Here is an 18,698-nt window from a genome sequence, read left to right as displayed (position 1 = left end):
GCGTCTGTGTCCTCTGCTGCACCGTCTCTCCTTGAGCCCCTCCCTCTTTGCCCCCATATGTCAATCAAACCCGCCCCTTATGGACTCATGTTTCGGAGGTCCGTCTCATTCAGAAGTCAGATTGCATTGTTCTTTTTCTGCTGAATATTTTTCTACGTATGTGAAGTTTGGGTTTTGTTACTATGTGCTCTTTTATTTAGAGTTCCACGCACTGTTTTATAAATGAGACCTCGGGAAGTGGCTGGAAGACTAAAGGGACGAGTCAAGGGGGAGGGCAAGTGGAGTTTGGAGGTTTAAGGAACAGGGTGATTGTTCTTACAGATATCCACACTTCAAACTCTGCCCCTGTAGCCAGGTGTTTATAATCAGACCTGACTCTTAATTCATTCAATTCAACTCAATTAAATGTATTTTTGTAAAGCTGCAAATCACAACAGCAGTTGCCTCTTAGGGCTGAACATGATAACTGATTTAGCCAACAGAAAGTTAGAAAATCAACAATGAAACAGACATTGGTCAATAACCGACAAGCTAATTAATCAACAGAAAACAAGGAAATCTAAGCAAGGACTTCCCGCCTCCGGGTTCCCAGTTTCTGCTCCCTCCTTGGAAGACGTGATGGTGGGATTGAGGAGAACCTCAAAGTATTCCTTCCACCATCGGACAACATCCCCACTCGAGGTCAGCAGTTCTCTGCCGACCTGTGTTGGTGAAGCATTGCTTTCCCCTCCTGAGGTGTTGGACCGTTTGCCAGAATCTCTTTGAGGTCTCTGATAGTCCTCCTGCAGGGCCTCCATGGCCCAAACTCCTCCCAACCCCGAGTTTTTGCTTCTACGACAGTACGAGCTGTGGCATTCTTGGTCCACCGGTACTCATCAGCTGCCTCAGGAGTCGCACAAGTCAACAAGGCTCGATAGGACTCCCTTCTTCAGCCTCACGGCATCCCTTACTTCCCGTGTCCACCACCGGGTTCGCAGGTTGCTGCCGTGACCAGCGCTGCAGACCTTACGACCACAGCTATTAACGGCGGCATCAACAATAGAGAGAACATGGAGAACATGGCTCACTTGGAATCCATGGCCCACTCGGAATCCATCTCCACAGCCTCCCCCAGGATCTGGGAGAAGCTCTCCTGGATGTGAGAGTTGAAGACCCCTCTGACAGAGGGCTCTGCCAGACGTTCCCAACAGACTCTCACAGTACGCTTGGGCCTGCTAGGTCTGTCCGGCTAGGTGGTGATTGGTCGATAGCTCTACCCCTCTCTTCACGGCCGAGTGTCCAAGACACGTGGTTGGAGGTCGGGTGACACGACAACAAAGTTGATCATTGACCTCTGAGCTAGGGTCTCTTGGTGCCATGTGCACTGATGGACACCTTTGTGCTCGAACATGGTGCTCGGTCAAACTGTGGCTAGCACAGAAGTGCAATAACAAAACATCACTGGGGTCTGATCTGAACTCGAGTGGTGTTTTGAGGCCATTCTTTCTGATCACACCCCTCCAGGGGTCACTGTTGTTGCCCATGTGGGCATTGAAGTCTCCCAGTAGAACAACGGAGTCCTGGTCAGTGCACTGTCTAGTGCCCCTCCCAGGGACTCCAAGAATGCTCGGTACCCTGCACTGCGGTTTGGCCCATAGGCTGACACAACAGTGAGAGACCTGTCCCCGACCCGAAGGAGCAGGATGTGACCCTCTCTTTCACCGGGGCGAACTCCAACACGTGGTGGCTGAGTTGTGGGGCAATAACAAGCCCGCACCAGCTCGCTGCCTCTCCTCGTGGGCAATGCCAGAGAAATGGAGAGTCCAGCCCCTCTCAAGGAGTTGGGTTCCAGAAACCAAGCAATGCGTGTAGGTGAGGCCGGCTATATCTAGTTGGTAACGTTCAACCTCCCGCACAAGCTCAGGCTCCTTTCCCCCCAGCGAGGTGACATGTCCCTTCCATGTCCCTAGAGTCAGTCTTCATGCCCAGAGATCCAGTTGTCGATGCCCCTGGCTTCGACTGCCACCTAGATCTCTCTGCACCAGCACCTCATGGATCCTCCCGCAGGTGGTGGGTCCATGGGCGGATGGACCCACGTCTCTGTTTCGGGCAGCGCCCAACTGGGCCCCGTGGAGAAAGGCCTGGCCACCAGACGCTCACTGTCGAGAGCGCACACCAGTCCTGGCTCCAGTGTAGGGCCCCGGTAACGCTGGTTGTGGCGATGTAACTGGCCTTGCTGTGGTACTCATCATGAAATGCTTTTGAACCGCTCTTGATCTGACCTGTCCTCCAGGACTGTATGCCATGGGTGACCCTACCAGGGGCATGAACTCCCCGACAACATACCCAGGATCATTTGAGTGCTTAAACCCCTCCACCATGTTAAGGAGGCGGTTCAAGGAGGGGATATTGTGATCAGTAAAAGCTGTATTTGATTTAAACACCTATCTGGGCACCCAGTTGAGTTTAAAATCCTAATTTCAGATACAGTTTCCCTAAAAAGGGTTAACATTTTTGTTGTATTATTATATTTTTTGAGTGTACATTACCATCACAGAGACAAGCGCTTAACTAAACTCTGACAGTTTTCCAAACCAGGGGGTAGTGAGTTGAAGGGAGGGGGCTGATTCTCTGGGCTGGTGCCAGAGAGGAGATGCCCAAGTCCTGCCTGATCATTCCCAGGCATAACAAGGCAATAACCCAGATGTTAGCATGTAAACTGACAGGTGCAGATGGACAGGTGCGGATGGACAGGGCCGCGATGCCAGCCAAATGGACCCAAGACAAAACTCATGCACGGGTCCCCATGCTGTTCTGCCATATGGAAGCGATCGTGCAGACATTTTAGGAGACAAATACAGTCTCTTCAGGGGCTTTTAAAGTTAAGTGGAATTCTATTATTGTTGGCTGCTTGGATAGAAGTGTGGCCAAGATAAACACTGGGAGGACTAACAGAGGTGGGTTTTTGAAGAGGACCTATTGTGCTTGTGTCCACTATATAGTTATAATCTATAACACCCGTGGATTATGTTATAGTTTGCATATTTTAGATCGCAATATTCATCTGATATGACTGAATGAAAGAAACAAGTCTGCTGATTTCTGCGTTTGAAAACTGCGGTGACTAATGGGAGCTGATGCTGCTTGAGTAATATTTTGGTGGAACAGTACTCTACCACCTCTGCTGCCTTGGCTATGTAGCAACTCCACTCCCTCTGCTTCTCTTTTGAAGTGGCCGATATTTACAGGGCCTTCCCTGTTCCTCTGCATGTTAAGATGGGTCCCTGTGCCCGGCTTTGATCCCTTCGGATTAGGTGCCACACGAGCTGTGACCTGGTGGTGAAAGAGGAGGAGGAAAGGACCCATCAAAGGGGAGGTGGTAGGCGACTTACCCGGGCGAGGTTTCACTACAGTGGGGTGTTTGTTTGGGGAGCCCTGGCCTATCAGCACAGAGCCTCGCGGGACATGGAACATTTCAAGGCTGTTGGCTTTCTCTCTCTGTGCCTCACACTCAGTTGGCCTCGAAATAGATAATTAATTCAGCTAAAATGCAAAAGTACATGTCATAGTGAGGTAGTTTGACAGATTTTTAAGCCAGATGCCCTCTCTGTGTTGCAGTTAACCATATTATAGTGACTAAACATAACTAGTGAAATAGGTAAAATGTGTTGCCCAAAGATTCGATCCAGCTTTCTTCTGGTACCAAAACAAATGCTTAACTCACTACACCACTATAACTGCAATTTTTTTATAAAGCAGGTAGAGGTTCTGGGAGTCATTTGTCAACTGGGCTAAAGTGTAAGTGTATACTCTTACTTGTGTCGTTGGGCAAGACACCTCACACACCATGTCTGAATACAAATGTGTGGTCAGGTGATTGATGTTTTTTTGGACAGACTTTTGGCACAGAATGGCTGCCACATGTCTGTATGCCTAAGGATATCTGTGCTTTAAGTTTAGTGCAGTAGTAGTCGTAGTTGTAGTATGTTTGCAGCTACATAAGCAGTTTATCAAGTAGCAATATCAGTAATAGTTGTAGTAGTATATTAAAAATAGTTTATCACAACATAGTATTTGTAGTCTTAGTAGTAGAAGAAGTAGCATTACGATAATCCAAGTTGTTTATTACTGGTAATAGTATTAGCATTAGAAGTAGTAAGTAGTTTATCAAGTAATATTAGTAGTAGTAGTATCAATAGTCATAGTAGTAGGCTAGTATTAAGATATTAAAAGTTGTTAATCATGAGTAGTAGTAGTAGTACTAGTAGTAGTGGTCGTGGTGGTGGAAGTGGAAATAGAGATAGTGTTAGGATATTAGGATATTAAAAGTTGTTTATCATGAGTAATCGTAGTAGTAATAGTAGTAGTAAGACCAAGTAGTTTACTAGGGAGTCTTAGTAGTATTAGTAGCAGTAGTAGTAGTGGTAGTAGTGATAATAGAAGTAGTATTAGGATATTAGGATATTAAACGTTGTTTATCATAAGTAATAGTAGTAGTAGTTTTAATAGTAGAAAGAAAAAATATGATTAATATTAAAGAACTCATTATTTTTAATGTTTTTAATTTTCTCCCAGCGTATTACATTGATTTGAAGCACACCATATTAGCACATGCTCTGTTAGCATCTTAGGCTAATGCATCACCTTTAAACTTTTTATTCTAGATGGGACAGAAAGCCGTTAAAGCCACACAAAGTGAATCATATCTGCCTGAAGTAGTATCCTTGTCCCAGATCTCCTGCTACACGACCTGATTGATGACCGTGTAAACACAGCCATTCTTATCTCCACTTTAGCCTCTAATTTACTACTTTACTGCCCAAATCCAATCAGGGTGGGGCTTGCCAGCGCAGTAAACCAGTCTCGGGGCTCACATAGGAACACATGTATGCATCATTTGCTGAGTGGTTAGCGTCATTACTCACCGGAGCCTGCTGTCTCTGGGTGGACCGTGCCAAGTGCCCTGTATCTCCGCGTTGGGTATAGGCGCAAAGGGTTGTGGGACTGTCTGAGAGGGGGTCGGTGGTTGATTAGGTGGGGTGGGTGGTGTCAAGGGTGCTGTGTGAGGAGTGGGGGGCCTGGTTGCTTATAATGGAGGCATGATGGACAAAAAAGTGTATATTTCCTATTTCCTTACAATGAACATGTCTGGTAAATTCAGGAAAGTAAATTCTCAAAATAGGTCTACTGTGTACTGTCTGCATCTAATTATAAAACATTATATTATCAGAATCAGTAAGTGTACACTCAGCATGCTAGTTATTGTTAGCCTTACCGTGACTGCAAACATTCAAAATTAACTAGTTCTGTTTTTCACGTTTTAAGACAGTAAAAATCAGATACAGCGCCTTTAAATAGCACACCATATTTAATTTTGAAAATCATATCAGAACTCAGAGACAAGATCTAATTTAGGGACGCTGCTATTGGATCACTAGACTATATCTACTTGACAAATTAGATACATCCAATTATAGCAAAAACAAGTCAACCACATGCTTGGCTCCATGAATTGTAACCATGCACAAACCAAGTGATGAGGCTGAATTTTCATTTTAAAGGAGCGCTGTGTAACTTCACTGGGGGAGGGTCTGCAACCTACTGGGAGAAGTTGTTGTTTTGCCAATATTGTTCCACAGTATGGTATTAAACTTATCTCCATGGAAGCAAGTCTGTGACACCACCAAGCCAAATTAAAGCTCAGATCCCCAGCCCCCAATAAAACACCTGCAATTGAATGTTTATAATGTATTAGTCTTATACAGTGCTTCCAGATGCTCAAAGTCACTTTATGTTAATTCATTAAATACAGGACAGTGCACATTAATTATCATGTGTTTGTACAGCATGTAAATGTGCCAGAGTTAGCCATGCTGGCAAATTTTCATCCTTAGTCCCATTGGTAGGTTGATGGCAAGACAACAACCTCAGTCCATACACATGACAAAGAGTTTAAAAATCAGTATAATACAAATGTAGATATATTAGTGAAATGAGAACATGCTGAAAGCACACACAACACACACATAAAGGCAATAGGAAAAACTCAGTCTCTCAACAGGACAGACATTTGTAAAGATGTTGAAACACATAGAGATTAGTCCATGATGGCTTTACAATATCAGGCATTATTCAGTCACTCCACACGCCACAGCCGCCCTTGACGGGAGCAAGGCTGCCAATCTGCACCATCAGGCCCTCCGACCACCAGTCACACACCACATTCATACTAAGCAATATGAAGTGTCTTGAATGAGGACACAAACACCGGTACATCACTGTGGCACCTGGTATTCCCAGCAGTCTCCTGGTACTAACCAGGCCCAGCCCTGCTTAGCGTCTGAGATCTGACAAGATCAGACTTTGACAAGGAGGTTTGACCACAAATGATTCTCCACCAGAGAAGTTACATAGGACACTTTTAACAGTGAATATAACAAATCAGAAAATAAGATAACTATTACAGTACATGTATGCAGAGTGTTTTAGTGATGTTTTGTTGTCTTGTTTCCACAGCTCCATTCAGCACAGACACAGAGGTCTCTGGAGGGGACCAAGACTCAGTCTCGTACCCGCATGTGGACAGGGCTCCTGGGGGTCACTCTGGTGGAGGGACAAGACCTGCCTCAGAGTGGTGTGGGAGATGTCTATGTGCGCTTTAGACTGGGAGAGCAGAAGTACAAGAGCCATGTGAGTCTCTGGGCAACAGCTGTAGAAGCAGCAGTAGTACTAGTAGTAGTACTAATAGTAGTACTAGTAGTAACTGAAACTGGACATTGACTGGGGTGGTTTTAAACATGAACTTAAACGTGTGTTAAAGAGTAGTCAGACATATACATAATCACTGACATGCATTTGCCTTTGTATATTGTTAAATCATGAAGTGGACCCTGTGTGTTTGGCTTTTGGAAAAGCCCTTCTAACTGCAGCTTTTCCAAGAGGCAGTTATCAATCCGGTTCTTACCATCAACCCATAGTCTTAACAAGTAGAAAGAGGCAGCAGATATGGCTACAAGCAAATATATAGAAACTCTTTATTTATTATCTCTTTTGGCCTGTAGTCTCCCTTCTCCTATTCTCGCTTTCACACCTGCACTCTTCCTCGCTCTCTGCCCTGCTCTGAGAGTGCCCGGGTGTCTGCAGGTGCTCGTCGGGCGCTCACCTCCACCTGGGCGAGTCGTGCCATGGCAGAGGCATCTCATTACGCTGAACCAGACTGCTCCTCTTCGGCCCCTTTCTCTCTCTGTCTCCCTTTCTTTCTCTTCATCTCTCTATCCCTTCTCTCTTCTATTTTCTGTCTATTTCTGCCCCTTTCTTTCTCTCCATAACTTTGTCTCTGTCTATCCTTCCTAGCCCCTCTTTCTCTTCGTCTCTGTTCTTTATTTGCTGTATTTGCACATCATCGCCATTCTCTTCTCTGTGTACCTTCTCTCTCTACTTGTACTGCTCCCCTTCCCCCGTTGAGTGGCTTTCTTCCCCCTCACATCCCTTGATGTTTGGATGGTACCTGCTTTCTCCGTCTATACCACTCCCCCTGATGTGTAGATGGTACCTGCTTTCTCTCCCTCTTCCTGTAGACTGGATGGTACCTGCTTTCTCCCCCTCTTCCTATAGAGTGGATGGTACCTGCTTTCTCCCCCTTCCCCTATAGAGTGGATGGTACCTGCTTTCTCCCCCTCTTCCTGTAGACTGGATGGTACCTGCTTTCTCCCCCTTCCCCTATAGAGTGGATGGTACCTGCTTTCTCCCCCTTCCCCTATAGAGTAGATGGTACCTGCTTTCTCCCCCTTCCCCTATAGAGTGGATGGTACCTGCTTTCTCCCCCTTCCCCTATAGAGTGGATGGTACCTGCTTTCTCCCCCTTCCCCTATAGAGTGGATGGTACCTGCTTTCTCTCCCTCTTCCTGTAGACTGGATGGTACCTGCTTTCTCCCCCTCTTCCTATAGACTGGATGGTACCTGCTTTCTCCCCCTCTTCCTATAGACTGGATGGTACCTGCTTTCTCCCCCTCTTCCTATAGACTGGATGGTACCTGCTTTCTCCCCCTTCCCCTATAGAGTGGATGGTACCTGCTTTCTCCCCCTCTTCCTGTAGACTGGATGGTACCTGCTTTCTCCCCCTCTTCCTGTAGACTGGATGGTACCTGCTTTCTCCCCCTTCCCCTATAGAGTGGATGGTACCTGCTTTCTCCCCCTTCCCCTATAGAGTGGATGGTACCTGCTTTCTCCCCCTTCCCCTATAGAGTGGATGGTACCTGCTTTCTCTCCCTCTTCCTGTAGACTGGATGGTACCTGCTTTCTCCCCCTCTTCCTATAGACTGGATGGTACCTGCTTTCTCCCCCTCTTCCTATAGACTGGATGGTACCTGCTTTCTCCCCCTCTTCCTATAGACTGGATGGTACCTGCTTTCTCCCCCTTCCCCTATAGAGTGGATGGTACCTGCTTTCTCCCCCTCTTCCTGTAGACTGGATGGTACCTGCTTTCTCCCCCTCTTCCTGTAGACTGGATGGTACCTGCTTTCTCCCCCTTCCCCTATAGAGTGGATGGTACCTGCTTTCTCCCCCTTCCCCTATAGAGTGGATGGTACCTGCTTTCTCCCCCTTCCCCTATAGAGTGGATGGTACCTGCTTTCTCCCTCTGATGAGTGGATGGTACCTGCTTCCCCCCCCTCCTCCTGTAGAGTGGGTAGTACCTTCTTTCCCCCCCTCCTCCTGTAGAGTGGGTAGTACCTGCTCTCTCCCACTGATGAGTGGATGGTACCTGCTTCCAATCCTCTCCCCTCCCCCTCCTCCCCCGGTTGAATGGCATGCAGATGATGTGAGGGTGGCGCGCTTGTTTCGTGTTATCGTCTCTCCCTGTAAACCGTAAAGTGCTTTTCCTGGCGGGTTGTGTGTTTGTTTGCTGAACAAAGCTGCTTCTAATTGGGAGCTGTCAGTGTTTACAGTCCCAGAGAGGCTGCTGAGGTGTGCACGTACAAGTGCGCTCAAACAGAGAGAGAAGTACAGCTCTCTACTGCACCCTCCCCACCTCCACCCTCCCCCACCTCCACCCATGTCTACCCTCTTCATCCTATTTTAAGACAGTCAAAATGTACTTAAATCAAACACTTATTAACTTATCTTGTTAGTGGTATTAGTAGCAGCAGCAGTAGCTAGTACTAGTAGGCTAGTAGTAATAATAGTAGCAGTACTTGTTTTACATTGTTAGACTTAGGCAGTTACATACAGTGAAGCGCAGTTTGTTTCAGATATAGAGTTAGAATCATTACTAGTTGTACCGACCTGGATTATGTGTTTCAAGACTGGTTTCAGTAGAGCTGATCTCAGGGAAAAAAACAGGGAAAGGTATTATTATTTTACATCATCAGGAAAAAAGAAGAAACAAAAGACAGTGTGCACAACTTTCCTTAGCACCCTTGTGTCTCGGGGCTAGACACTTCACCCATCTTGCATTTTATTAATCAAAATCTAACACAAAACCTTTGTTACTTAGTCTCATAACTATTATTAGAAGAAGCACGAACTTTAGCGTGTAATTAACTAAACATTGTATAACTCAAAATGATCACTTCTGTATGGATCCTGTGCCACGTCAGAACCTGTGCATCCAGCCCAACCCCCAGTGGAGAGAGCAGTTTGACCTGAACCAGTTTGAGGACTGTCAGGAGCCACTGCAGGTGGAGGTCTTCTCCAAGAGGGGGCGCAAAGGAGAGGAGTCCTGGGGCATGTGAGTATCTTATGTAAAGGAGTGGGTGGTGTAGTAGTAGTCGTAGTCGTTGTCACATGTATGTATGTATACATACATATTTTATATATTTTTTAACTTTTTCTTCCTTAATGGTTACTTTTGTTGAACTATTCAGTCAACAATTTTAGTAGACATATCTTAAAATGTAAGATGTTAGGTGCCTCATGTTAGTGCCTCAGTGGGGCGCCAGTAGCAAAAACTGCTGTTGTGTCCTTGGGCAAGACACTTCACATTGCCTAGTATGAATGTGGTGTGTGAGTATTGGTGGTGGGAGGATTGGCTGATAGTGCAGATTGGCAGTCTTGCTTCTGTCACCTTTTCTCTGGGCAGCTGTGGCTACAGTATTAACTTTCCAGTGTTGGTGTGGAGTGACTGAATAATCCACTGTAAAGCACTTTGGGTATCTTGAAATGCGATATATAAATCCAGTGGTTAATCAATGAATTAGTCAAAACTAGAAAACAAAAAAGACCAGTATTATGAATTCAAACCCCAAATCTTTTAGAGAGACAGTTTTTTCCAGTGTATTTCCAGAGTGTAACCACGTCTCTCGTGTCTCAGGATAGAGGTGGACCTGTCGAGACTGCCCCTGAACGAGGCCCAGCTCTGCACAAACGTCCTGAACCCGGGGAAGGGCCGCCTAGTGTTCCTGGTCAACCTGAGGCCCGTGTGGGGAGTGTCTGTCACAGACATGGAGTCCGCTCCTCTGGAGAAACTTGAGGAGAGGGAGAGCATCGAGGACAGATTTGTGAGTCGTACTGGTATTTTAACATGAGAATAAACATGACGGACTGCTGTCAATTCAATCTTCTTGTTGAAGAAGGTCTATTGTCCTTGTGTTTGCGATATAGTCATATATGGATCATTATGTTATAATTTGGACATTTTAAATCACAATCTTCATCTAAAACAACTTAATAAAGGAAACTATTCTGCTGACTTCCGCATTTGAAAACTGTGGTGCCCTTGGGAGCTGACGTCACTGTAAATGCCATCACAACAAAGAGTCGGCACATCCAATGGATAGCTGCACATTCTAGGGAGCAGCAGATTCTTTTTCATTTGTACCAAAATGACTACACCACACTTCCAATTCCTACATGTATCACCTCCAAATAAAATTGGAGAATAAAGTACAGAGAAGTGGGCACATACCAGGGACGGTGAAAACGGGAGTTGATTGGCAATATGGCATCTTGAAAATAAGAGATTATAGATTGCTCACACAAGCACGAATCACTCCAAAAACAACTTCAAGAGGGTAAATGAGAAGGGAAAACAACTACAACATGGTTGATTTTACAGAATACGTCTGCTTTAAAGTGGGACTTTGCTACTAAACTGTGTATGTGGTGTTTTAACATCATAATTCCTAGTTTTTGTTTTGTTTTTTCTTGGCAATTTTAGAACAAGCTAGGTAAATTTATAGCTTGTGCATTTTCAGTGGTCACTGCAATTTCAAGTACAATGTGACGTCACACAGGACTGCCCCGATTACAGCCCGGTGTTTCTGATTACAAACACCCATTTTCTCATGCACTGACTGCAGAGGCGGAGTTTGAAGTGTGGTTAGACCAATCACACTGTTCTTCAAATGTCCTGACCCTGCCCCTCCTCCCCTCACTCTTCCCTTTAAACAAACTCACGACATAAAAAATAGTAGTGTAAAATGATTTTGACATAAGGTTTTGATGGACATCATTAATATTCCTAAATAAATGTGTCTGTTCCCTTACAGAGTTTAAAGAACACTCACAAGTGCATGAGCGAGGTGGGCTTTCTCCAGGTGAAGGTTGTCAGAGCCAATGACCTGTCCTCCTCAGACATAAATGGTAAAGTACTGCACAGCATGTAAAGTGTATACTACAGCTTTATACATGACCAGTCCAAAGGTTACACACACTTTTTCAGCTATTTTTCTTATTTATTTTCATGATTTTTTAGAAACAAAAGATTAAAGATTAGATTAAAATACTTTAAAAATAGCCACCCTTTACTTTGAACCCTCTTTTTGCATTTCTTGATCCTGAAAATGCACAGCTGTGAATTGAAAACCATTTCATCAAGAAGCTCTATATATTATATATATATAATATATAATCTTATAGCTCATATAACTTGACCCCTTTGTGATCCCAGCCCCTGGGACAACAGATGGAAATTAGCCTTTGGCTGTAATCAGGCATGTTTACATTCATGCTGAACCATGTTTGTTCATTAACATGCATTGTCCCAGTCAAATAAATAAATATCTAACTAAATTTAAATTATGTCTTCCAGATGTATCTAAAATGTACTAAACATGTAAAAAAAAAAAAAAAAAAAAAAAATCACTGAATGAGATGTGTCCAAACCTTTGACTGGTGGTGATAGTATAAAATGCAGAAACAATTTTCACACAAGGTATCTGATAGTTTAAACATGTATATAGGGCATATACAAGTTTTGTCAGTATATGGACAGGACATGCCTAATGTGAAGCTCAAAACCTCCAGAATTCACTCACTGAGCTGCAGAGGCTGCACTAGCACTGATTCATGATTGGCTGCAGGTGCTGAGGTTTAGCTAGTGACAGTTAAGATTACCGGTAGTCATTTTAGGTTTAAACCAACTGGATTTCAGCTTTGAAACTGGGAACTCAAATGAGACCTGTGAGAGGCTCATTCTGCTTTCTACTTGGGTAATCATCAACCAAAACACCAAATTATAACATAAATAAATCAAATTAATGACAACATGAACAACTAGGCCATCATTTTCAATGTTTTTGTAATAACCAGTAACTCAACATTACAAATAGTAGTTAGTAGAGCTGTGACATCACAACGTGGAAGTGGAGTGTTTTCTGTTCGAGAGAAATACTAAACATGCAGGGTTTGTGTGTTAAACACGTGTGAACGAAACAAAACACAACTCCAGGTGTGTTTTTGATGAGGAAAGAATATTATAACAGGTCAGAAACAGTGTAATATGGGCACTTTAAATTTGCATCTCAAAAAGACAACAGTGTTTTAATAGCGTATGGTTTATAATTTCTTGGACAGGTAAATGTAACCCGTTCTGTGTGGTGGAGGTGAGCAACAGCCGGCTGCAGACTCACACAATGTTCAAGACAGTCAACCCCGAGTGGAACAAAGCTCTGGCCTTGTAAGCTGTACTACAGTCGAATCATTTCACTCTCATTTTCATACACTTTTGTCAAACTCTCTGCATAACAATCACATTCTGACCCACAGCCCCATCAAAGACATCCACGAAGTCATCGAGGTGACCGTGATGGACGAGAACGGAGATAACTTTTTGGGGAAAGTGGCAGTTCCGCTACTTACTGTAAGGATCTGAAATGAAATGAGTGGGTTTATAACAGAATAATGCTAATGCTAAATATGTGTTTGTACAGGTAAAGAATGGCCAGCAGATATGCCTGTTTTTAAAGAAAGAAGACTTGGCCAGGACATATAAAGGGACTATTACGTTAGAGATAGATGTCATTTATAACAAAGTAAGTACACAGGACTTGTTATTAGGTGTTAACTGATTAAATATTGGCCTTTCAGGAGACACGCTGCCTGTCAAAAGTTTGGACATAGCTTCTCATTCACTATGTTTTTTTTTCTTTGTGTTTCCTTCTTTCTACATTTGATATAAATACAGAAGACATCAAATATATGATACAGGATGTATGGAATTATGTAGTAAAGAAACATTCAAATCCTCAAAGTAGGCACCCTTTGCTTTGTTGACAGTGCTGGAAAGCCCTTGGCCTTCGCTCAGTGAGCTTCTTGATGAATTCACATGAAATGTTTTTCACTTCACAGCCGTGACGTGTCAGGGTCAAGAAATGCAAAAAGTATGAACCAGGGTTCGAAGCAAAGGGTGGCTATATTTTACATATAAAAAACTTTTGGGGTTATTTTGAGTATATTTTTTGTTTACTACATTCCATATGTGTCATTCATAGTTTTGACGGCTTCAGTGAGAGTCTACAATATAAGTAATTATGGAAATAAAGAAGAAACATTCATGAGAAAGTGTATCCAAACTTTTGGCTTTTACTAGTGTATATGCACTCTTACGGTGTAAAAAAAAAAAAAAAAAAAACTGCAGTCACAACTGAGCCTTAACCTCCAGATAGAGACACATACACGGTTTTCTCATTCTCAGTATAAGGACAGGCCTCATGTGAAAGCTCAGAACCTCCAGCTGCAGAGGCTGCACTAGCACTGATTCATGATGGCTGCAGGTGCTGGAATTTAGGTAGTGACCGTTCAGGTCAGAGAGATTTTAGGTTTAAACCAACTGGATTTCAACATAGAAACTGGGAACTCAAATGAGAGTTATGTGAGGCTCATTCTGCTTTCTGTTTGAATAATCATCTTGAGAACCAAAACACTAAATTACACCAATAAACCAAATTAAAAATTTAAATAAATCAGCATTACAGTTGTTTTCTTCAAAAGTTATATTAGATTTGAACATGCTTACCTCATATCTGGGAATATAGTTTGGCCAAGATTACAAAATTTAAAGTATTCTATTTTAAAAAATGTATACATTTTTTTTAAAGGCAAAATAAAATCCCACTATGTAACTTTTGAGAGTTTACCACCTGCTTGTCTCTCAAATTACCAAATACTCTTTAAAAGGTAGTCAAAACCACATGTCCATTTCTGTCTGTCTGTCTGAAAGGTTATGATGTGAACTGAGTTGAGTTTAGCTTTTCTTAATGACAATATAATAGTTGTGTTAGTGTTTTATCATTTGTGACTTTAAAGTTCAACCTTTTACAGCTAATGAGTTTACAAAAAGCCCTCTTTTTTAATACAACTCTTTTCTTTGTTTCAGGTCCGCGCTGGAATCAAAACCTTCAAACCCAAAGAGACCAAATTAACCGAAGAAACCCCCAAGTTCAATAAAAAGGTGAGGAGTTCTGCCATTTTGTTTGCAGATAATTAGCGGAGTTAGCTTCAGGTCCGCCTCACTGCATCCAACCAATTAGGCTCAATTCTTAACGATTTTAACACAGTCCATCCACTCATAAACATAATGTCCTTCTATGCATTTCTATTAAGAGTTGTTGTAATGGTTTTGCTTAGGTGCTAGCCCAGAACATCTACCGCGTGCGGAGGATTAGCACGGCCGTCCTGTACACGCTGCAGTACATAAACAGCTGTTTCCAGTGGGAGAGTACACAGCGCAGCCTCATAGCGTTCTTGGTAAGTGAGCGGCTAATGCTAATAGTGTCTTTACGCCGCGGGCCCAGCTAGTTTATGTCACTGCAGTAGAGTGAGGGTGTGAGCGAACTCCAGATCAGCACTTTTGTCTAACTATGAGGGACTGGGAAATGTTTAAGAGGTTTTTGGGGAAATTGAGTTCTTTCAATAATAAAAACAGTTTTGTTAGTTCAGGCGTTTACAGTGAAGGTGAGCTAAGCGTGTACTTTTTCTAAATCTACAATCTTAACAAATTCATGAAATAAATCATTTTATCACCATTTGCAGAGATGGAAATGGTGATGCTTCATTCCAATTTTATCCTCCATTCTTCTAAAAGGTATTGCTTTCCCTAGAATGTTCCACAGTATGGCATTAAACTTATCTAAATATGTCGGACAAACAGATCTGTGGAGAGGTGAGCCCACTTTTCTTTAAGGTATTTGTAGCAACAAAAAAACATTTAGAGTGGTCCCTCGTTTATCGCGGGGGTTACGTTTTAAAAATAACCCACAATAGGCGAAATCCGCAAAGTATTCAGCTTTACTTTTTACAGTTATTCTATATGTTTAAGGCTGTAAAACCCCTCACCACACACTTTATACACTTTCTCAGACAGATATTAACATTTTCTCACATTTCTCCCTTGTTTAAACACACAAGTTCAAACCTTCGTAGGTGCTTTTGTCGGTGCATCATCATTTCATTGACATTGTGGATTTCATTGGGGAGAAAACTTGCACACAGGACTTTAGAGTCAGAGATTGAACATTTATGTAAATTTGTCTGAACACATTCTGTACTGTACAGGAGACACAGCACGGAGGAGACTGATTGACAGTGGTCTACAGTCCCTTAGCCAATCAGGACGCAGAACACAATGCATGTTCACTAAAAAAATCAGTGAAACAGCGAGGGCACGAAAGATGAACCACAATATAGTGAGGGACAACTGTATTTGACTAAATGCTAGATGTGCTTAATGCGAAACTGTGGAGCCGTATAGGGGAAGGATTAACATCTAAAAACAAGCAGTTGTAGAAAAAGTACCTAGTGCACCCTTAATTATGAGTTTTTCTTACTGGAAAAATACACACACAGAACAAAAGTCTCTAAAGCATGTTTTCAGAGCCAAATGGTACAAGTGCACAGAACTGCTGAACAAATGGGTTGGAAATTCAGAACTAAACGAATTAAAGCAAAACATTTCATGATATTTTATTACTGGTAACATCATTTCTGCACAAAGAATTCCCCACCGTGGTTTACAAATTCTTTTCTTAAACCTTTGACAACCAATTGTTTAAGAAAAAGCACATGGACGTTTGAGCATTTTCATCTCCAAATGCTCTCACCCACCCCCTTTGAGTGGAATTTTCTCCCCTGAAAATCCTAACCCTTCATTGGATCCCACGAGTATAAGAGTCAGACATGTTTTATCCTCTGCCCTAAACCCACTCAGCTCTTCTCGTCTCAAGGAATATTCCACAGATACACTTGTACATGAGCGTGTTAGCAAAGCGCGCTAACCCCTCGGCCCGGTGTAGGGCTGTGTGCAGATTTGAGCAGACACGCACTGAGTCCTGTTCAAATGTCTTACTTTAGCTCCTTGTAATGAGCAGCGAAGACTTACCATCTTTCACAGCACCATCGCAGAACATGCAGCCTGGCCTTGTTCTACCATAGTCTGTCTACAAGGCCTATTCTAAACCAGACAATCTACTGGTTTCAGATTGATAAAAATTATTAAATTTGAGCAGTTGCCATAGCGATGAATGATTCTAAGCGAAATATTATAACTTGAATGAGAGAAAAGTCCTCAAAATGTCAGAGATAACACAAAGCTGAAACCCATGAATAGGTTGCGTTCACGTTCTAGAAATAGATGACATCATGGTTTCAGATGGAGCGCAGGGGTCTGTATAACTCTATGGGAGATTCACTGTTTTTGAAAGAAATATCCAAATCTGTGCACAAATGTCGAACCCATTATTATTGGTTAGATAATGGCACCACAAACTTGCAGTGTTGAATAATGACATCACTTTCTGAAGCTATCCAGAGAAAATAACTTCACTCGTGATTATTCATGCTAATTTTGAATATATTGAATTTTGTGCCAGGTTTTGTTTGCCATAACGGAATGTGACGTCGTATCAGAATGTGATGTCGTAGCGGAATGTGATATTGTATTGGAATTTGATGTCATATTGGAATGTGAAGTCGTCTTGGTATGTGATGTAATGGAAATTTAAATATTGTGTCATTATTTTACCTTTTATAAATCACATGGTCTCGTAACTAAAACTAATTTGGTTTGGTCGTCAAAGACAGTGTTAGAAAAACCTTTCATGTCAACCCTTTTGTTCCTTTTTGGTGGCTAGACTTGTTAAGATGTGTTGTAATGCAAGTGAACGTAGATGCAACCAGACCATACAGTCGGCCTTCAGTCCCTCCCTATTGACCCCCTGAGGGGACCCAGCTCATGAATGTCTTCAGGAGCTGGTCTGACCACATCTCAGCAGAAGTACCACACTCCCTCCCCTGAAGTGTTCCACATCTAGTATTGTTTCTACTCCACATGCTACTTCACACCTTGTATTGTCTCTACTCCAAATGTTACCTCCTGAGGAGAACCGGCTCCTGAATGTCTCCAGGAGCTGGACTGACCACCCCTCAATGGGAGTGTCACATGCTTACTTTGAAATGTATGTCCTCTGGTCATCTCAACCTATATAAACTGGGTGCTTTCCAGCATTCGGGGTCTGACATAAGGGGGAGATGCTGTCGGACCTATTTCTTGCAAGAAATAAACTCTTTGTCTTTGCTTCAACATTCACCAGAGCCTGGAAAAGGAGTCTTATTTCCACGACAGTGATGTCATGTTGGAATGTGATGTTGTATTGAAATGTGACGTCAGATTGGAGTGTGATATCATATCAGAATGTGATGTCGTATCGGAATCTGATATCATCTTGAAATATGAGGTCATCTCAGAATGTGAAGTCATCTCGGAATGTGATGTCATCTCGGAATGTGATGTCATCTCGGAATGTGATGTCATCTCGGAATGTGATGTCATCTCGGAATGTGATATTGGAATGTGATTTCATATCGCAAAATAATGTCAAATCAGAATGTGATGTGATATCAGAATGTGACATCATCTTGGAATATGACGTCATCTCAGAATGTTATTTTATCTTGGAATGTGATGTTATGATGGAGTGTGATGTCATAATGGAATGTGATGTTCTATCCTAAAAGAAAAATCAAATTTTGAACCTTCATCACTATCTATCAAATCACAAAGGCTGTGCTTATGTATATAATAGAATGTCCTCTGCAAAGAACAAAATATCCTGAATATCCCAAATATCCCGAATATATCTCAAATCTACATACAAAACAGACCAAAAACAATACCAGTAATTCATAACATTTATTCTTTATGGATTCTAAAACTACAATTACAGTAAAGCAGGTCATACCATCTCACCTATGGAATATTTACACACGAGCTCCATCTGCTAGTGCACATCGGAACAATACATCAAAACACTGTCTACTCACAAGATTATCTGCATAACCTATGACAACACGTCTGGTGAAGGTGTATGGACTTAAAAAACACAAAGGAGCACTTGAGGATTACCAGCAGATGATCTATACCAGGGGGAGTGTGTGTTTGGGGCAGACGGACTAATGCTCCGGGATTACTCCAACATGCCACAATGACACGCAACTCCTTGTATGTT

General features: G+C 42.7%; 1 protein-coding gene across 1 annotated transcript in view; it reads left to right on the top strand.

Annotated features, from left to right (window-relative positions):
- mctp2a (multiple C2 domains, transmembrane 2a) overlaps nucleotides 1–18,698 on the top strand; it is an 83,029-nt gene that overhangs the window by 20,040 nt on the left and 44,291 nt on the right. Inside the window, exons 9-17 of the mRNA XM_055222323.1 lie at nucleotides 6,496–6,669; nucleotides 9,576–9,706; nucleotides 10,289–10,475; nucleotides 11,466–11,559; nucleotides 12,772–12,874; nucleotides 12,964–13,057; nucleotides 13,128–13,229; nucleotides 14,573–14,647; nucleotides 14,824–14,943. Of these exons, the coding sequence (XP_055078298.1) occupies nucleotides 6,496–6,669; nucleotides 9,576–9,706; nucleotides 10,289–10,475; nucleotides 11,466–11,559; nucleotides 12,772–12,874; nucleotides 12,964–13,057; nucleotides 13,128–13,229; nucleotides 14,573–14,647; nucleotides 14,824–14,943 (1,080 nt within the window). The remainder of the gene's footprint in view (nucleotides 1–6,495; nucleotides 6,670–9,575; nucleotides 9,707–10,288; nucleotides 10,476–11,465; nucleotides 11,560–12,771; nucleotides 12,875–12,963; nucleotides 13,058–13,127; nucleotides 13,230–14,572; nucleotides 14,648–14,823; nucleotides 14,944–18,698) is intronic.

The sequence above is a fragment of the Periophthalmus magnuspinnatus genome, chromosome 6 (assembly GCF_009829125.3).
Source record: "Periophthalmus magnuspinnatus isolate fPerMag1 chromosome 6, fPerMag1.2.pri, whole genome shotgun sequence".
Lineage (NCBI taxonomy): Eukaryota > Metazoa > Chordata > Actinopteri > Gobiiformes > Gobiidae > Periophthalmus > Periophthalmus magnuspinnatus.
This window is presented reverse-complemented; position numbering and strand designations above follow the sequence as displayed.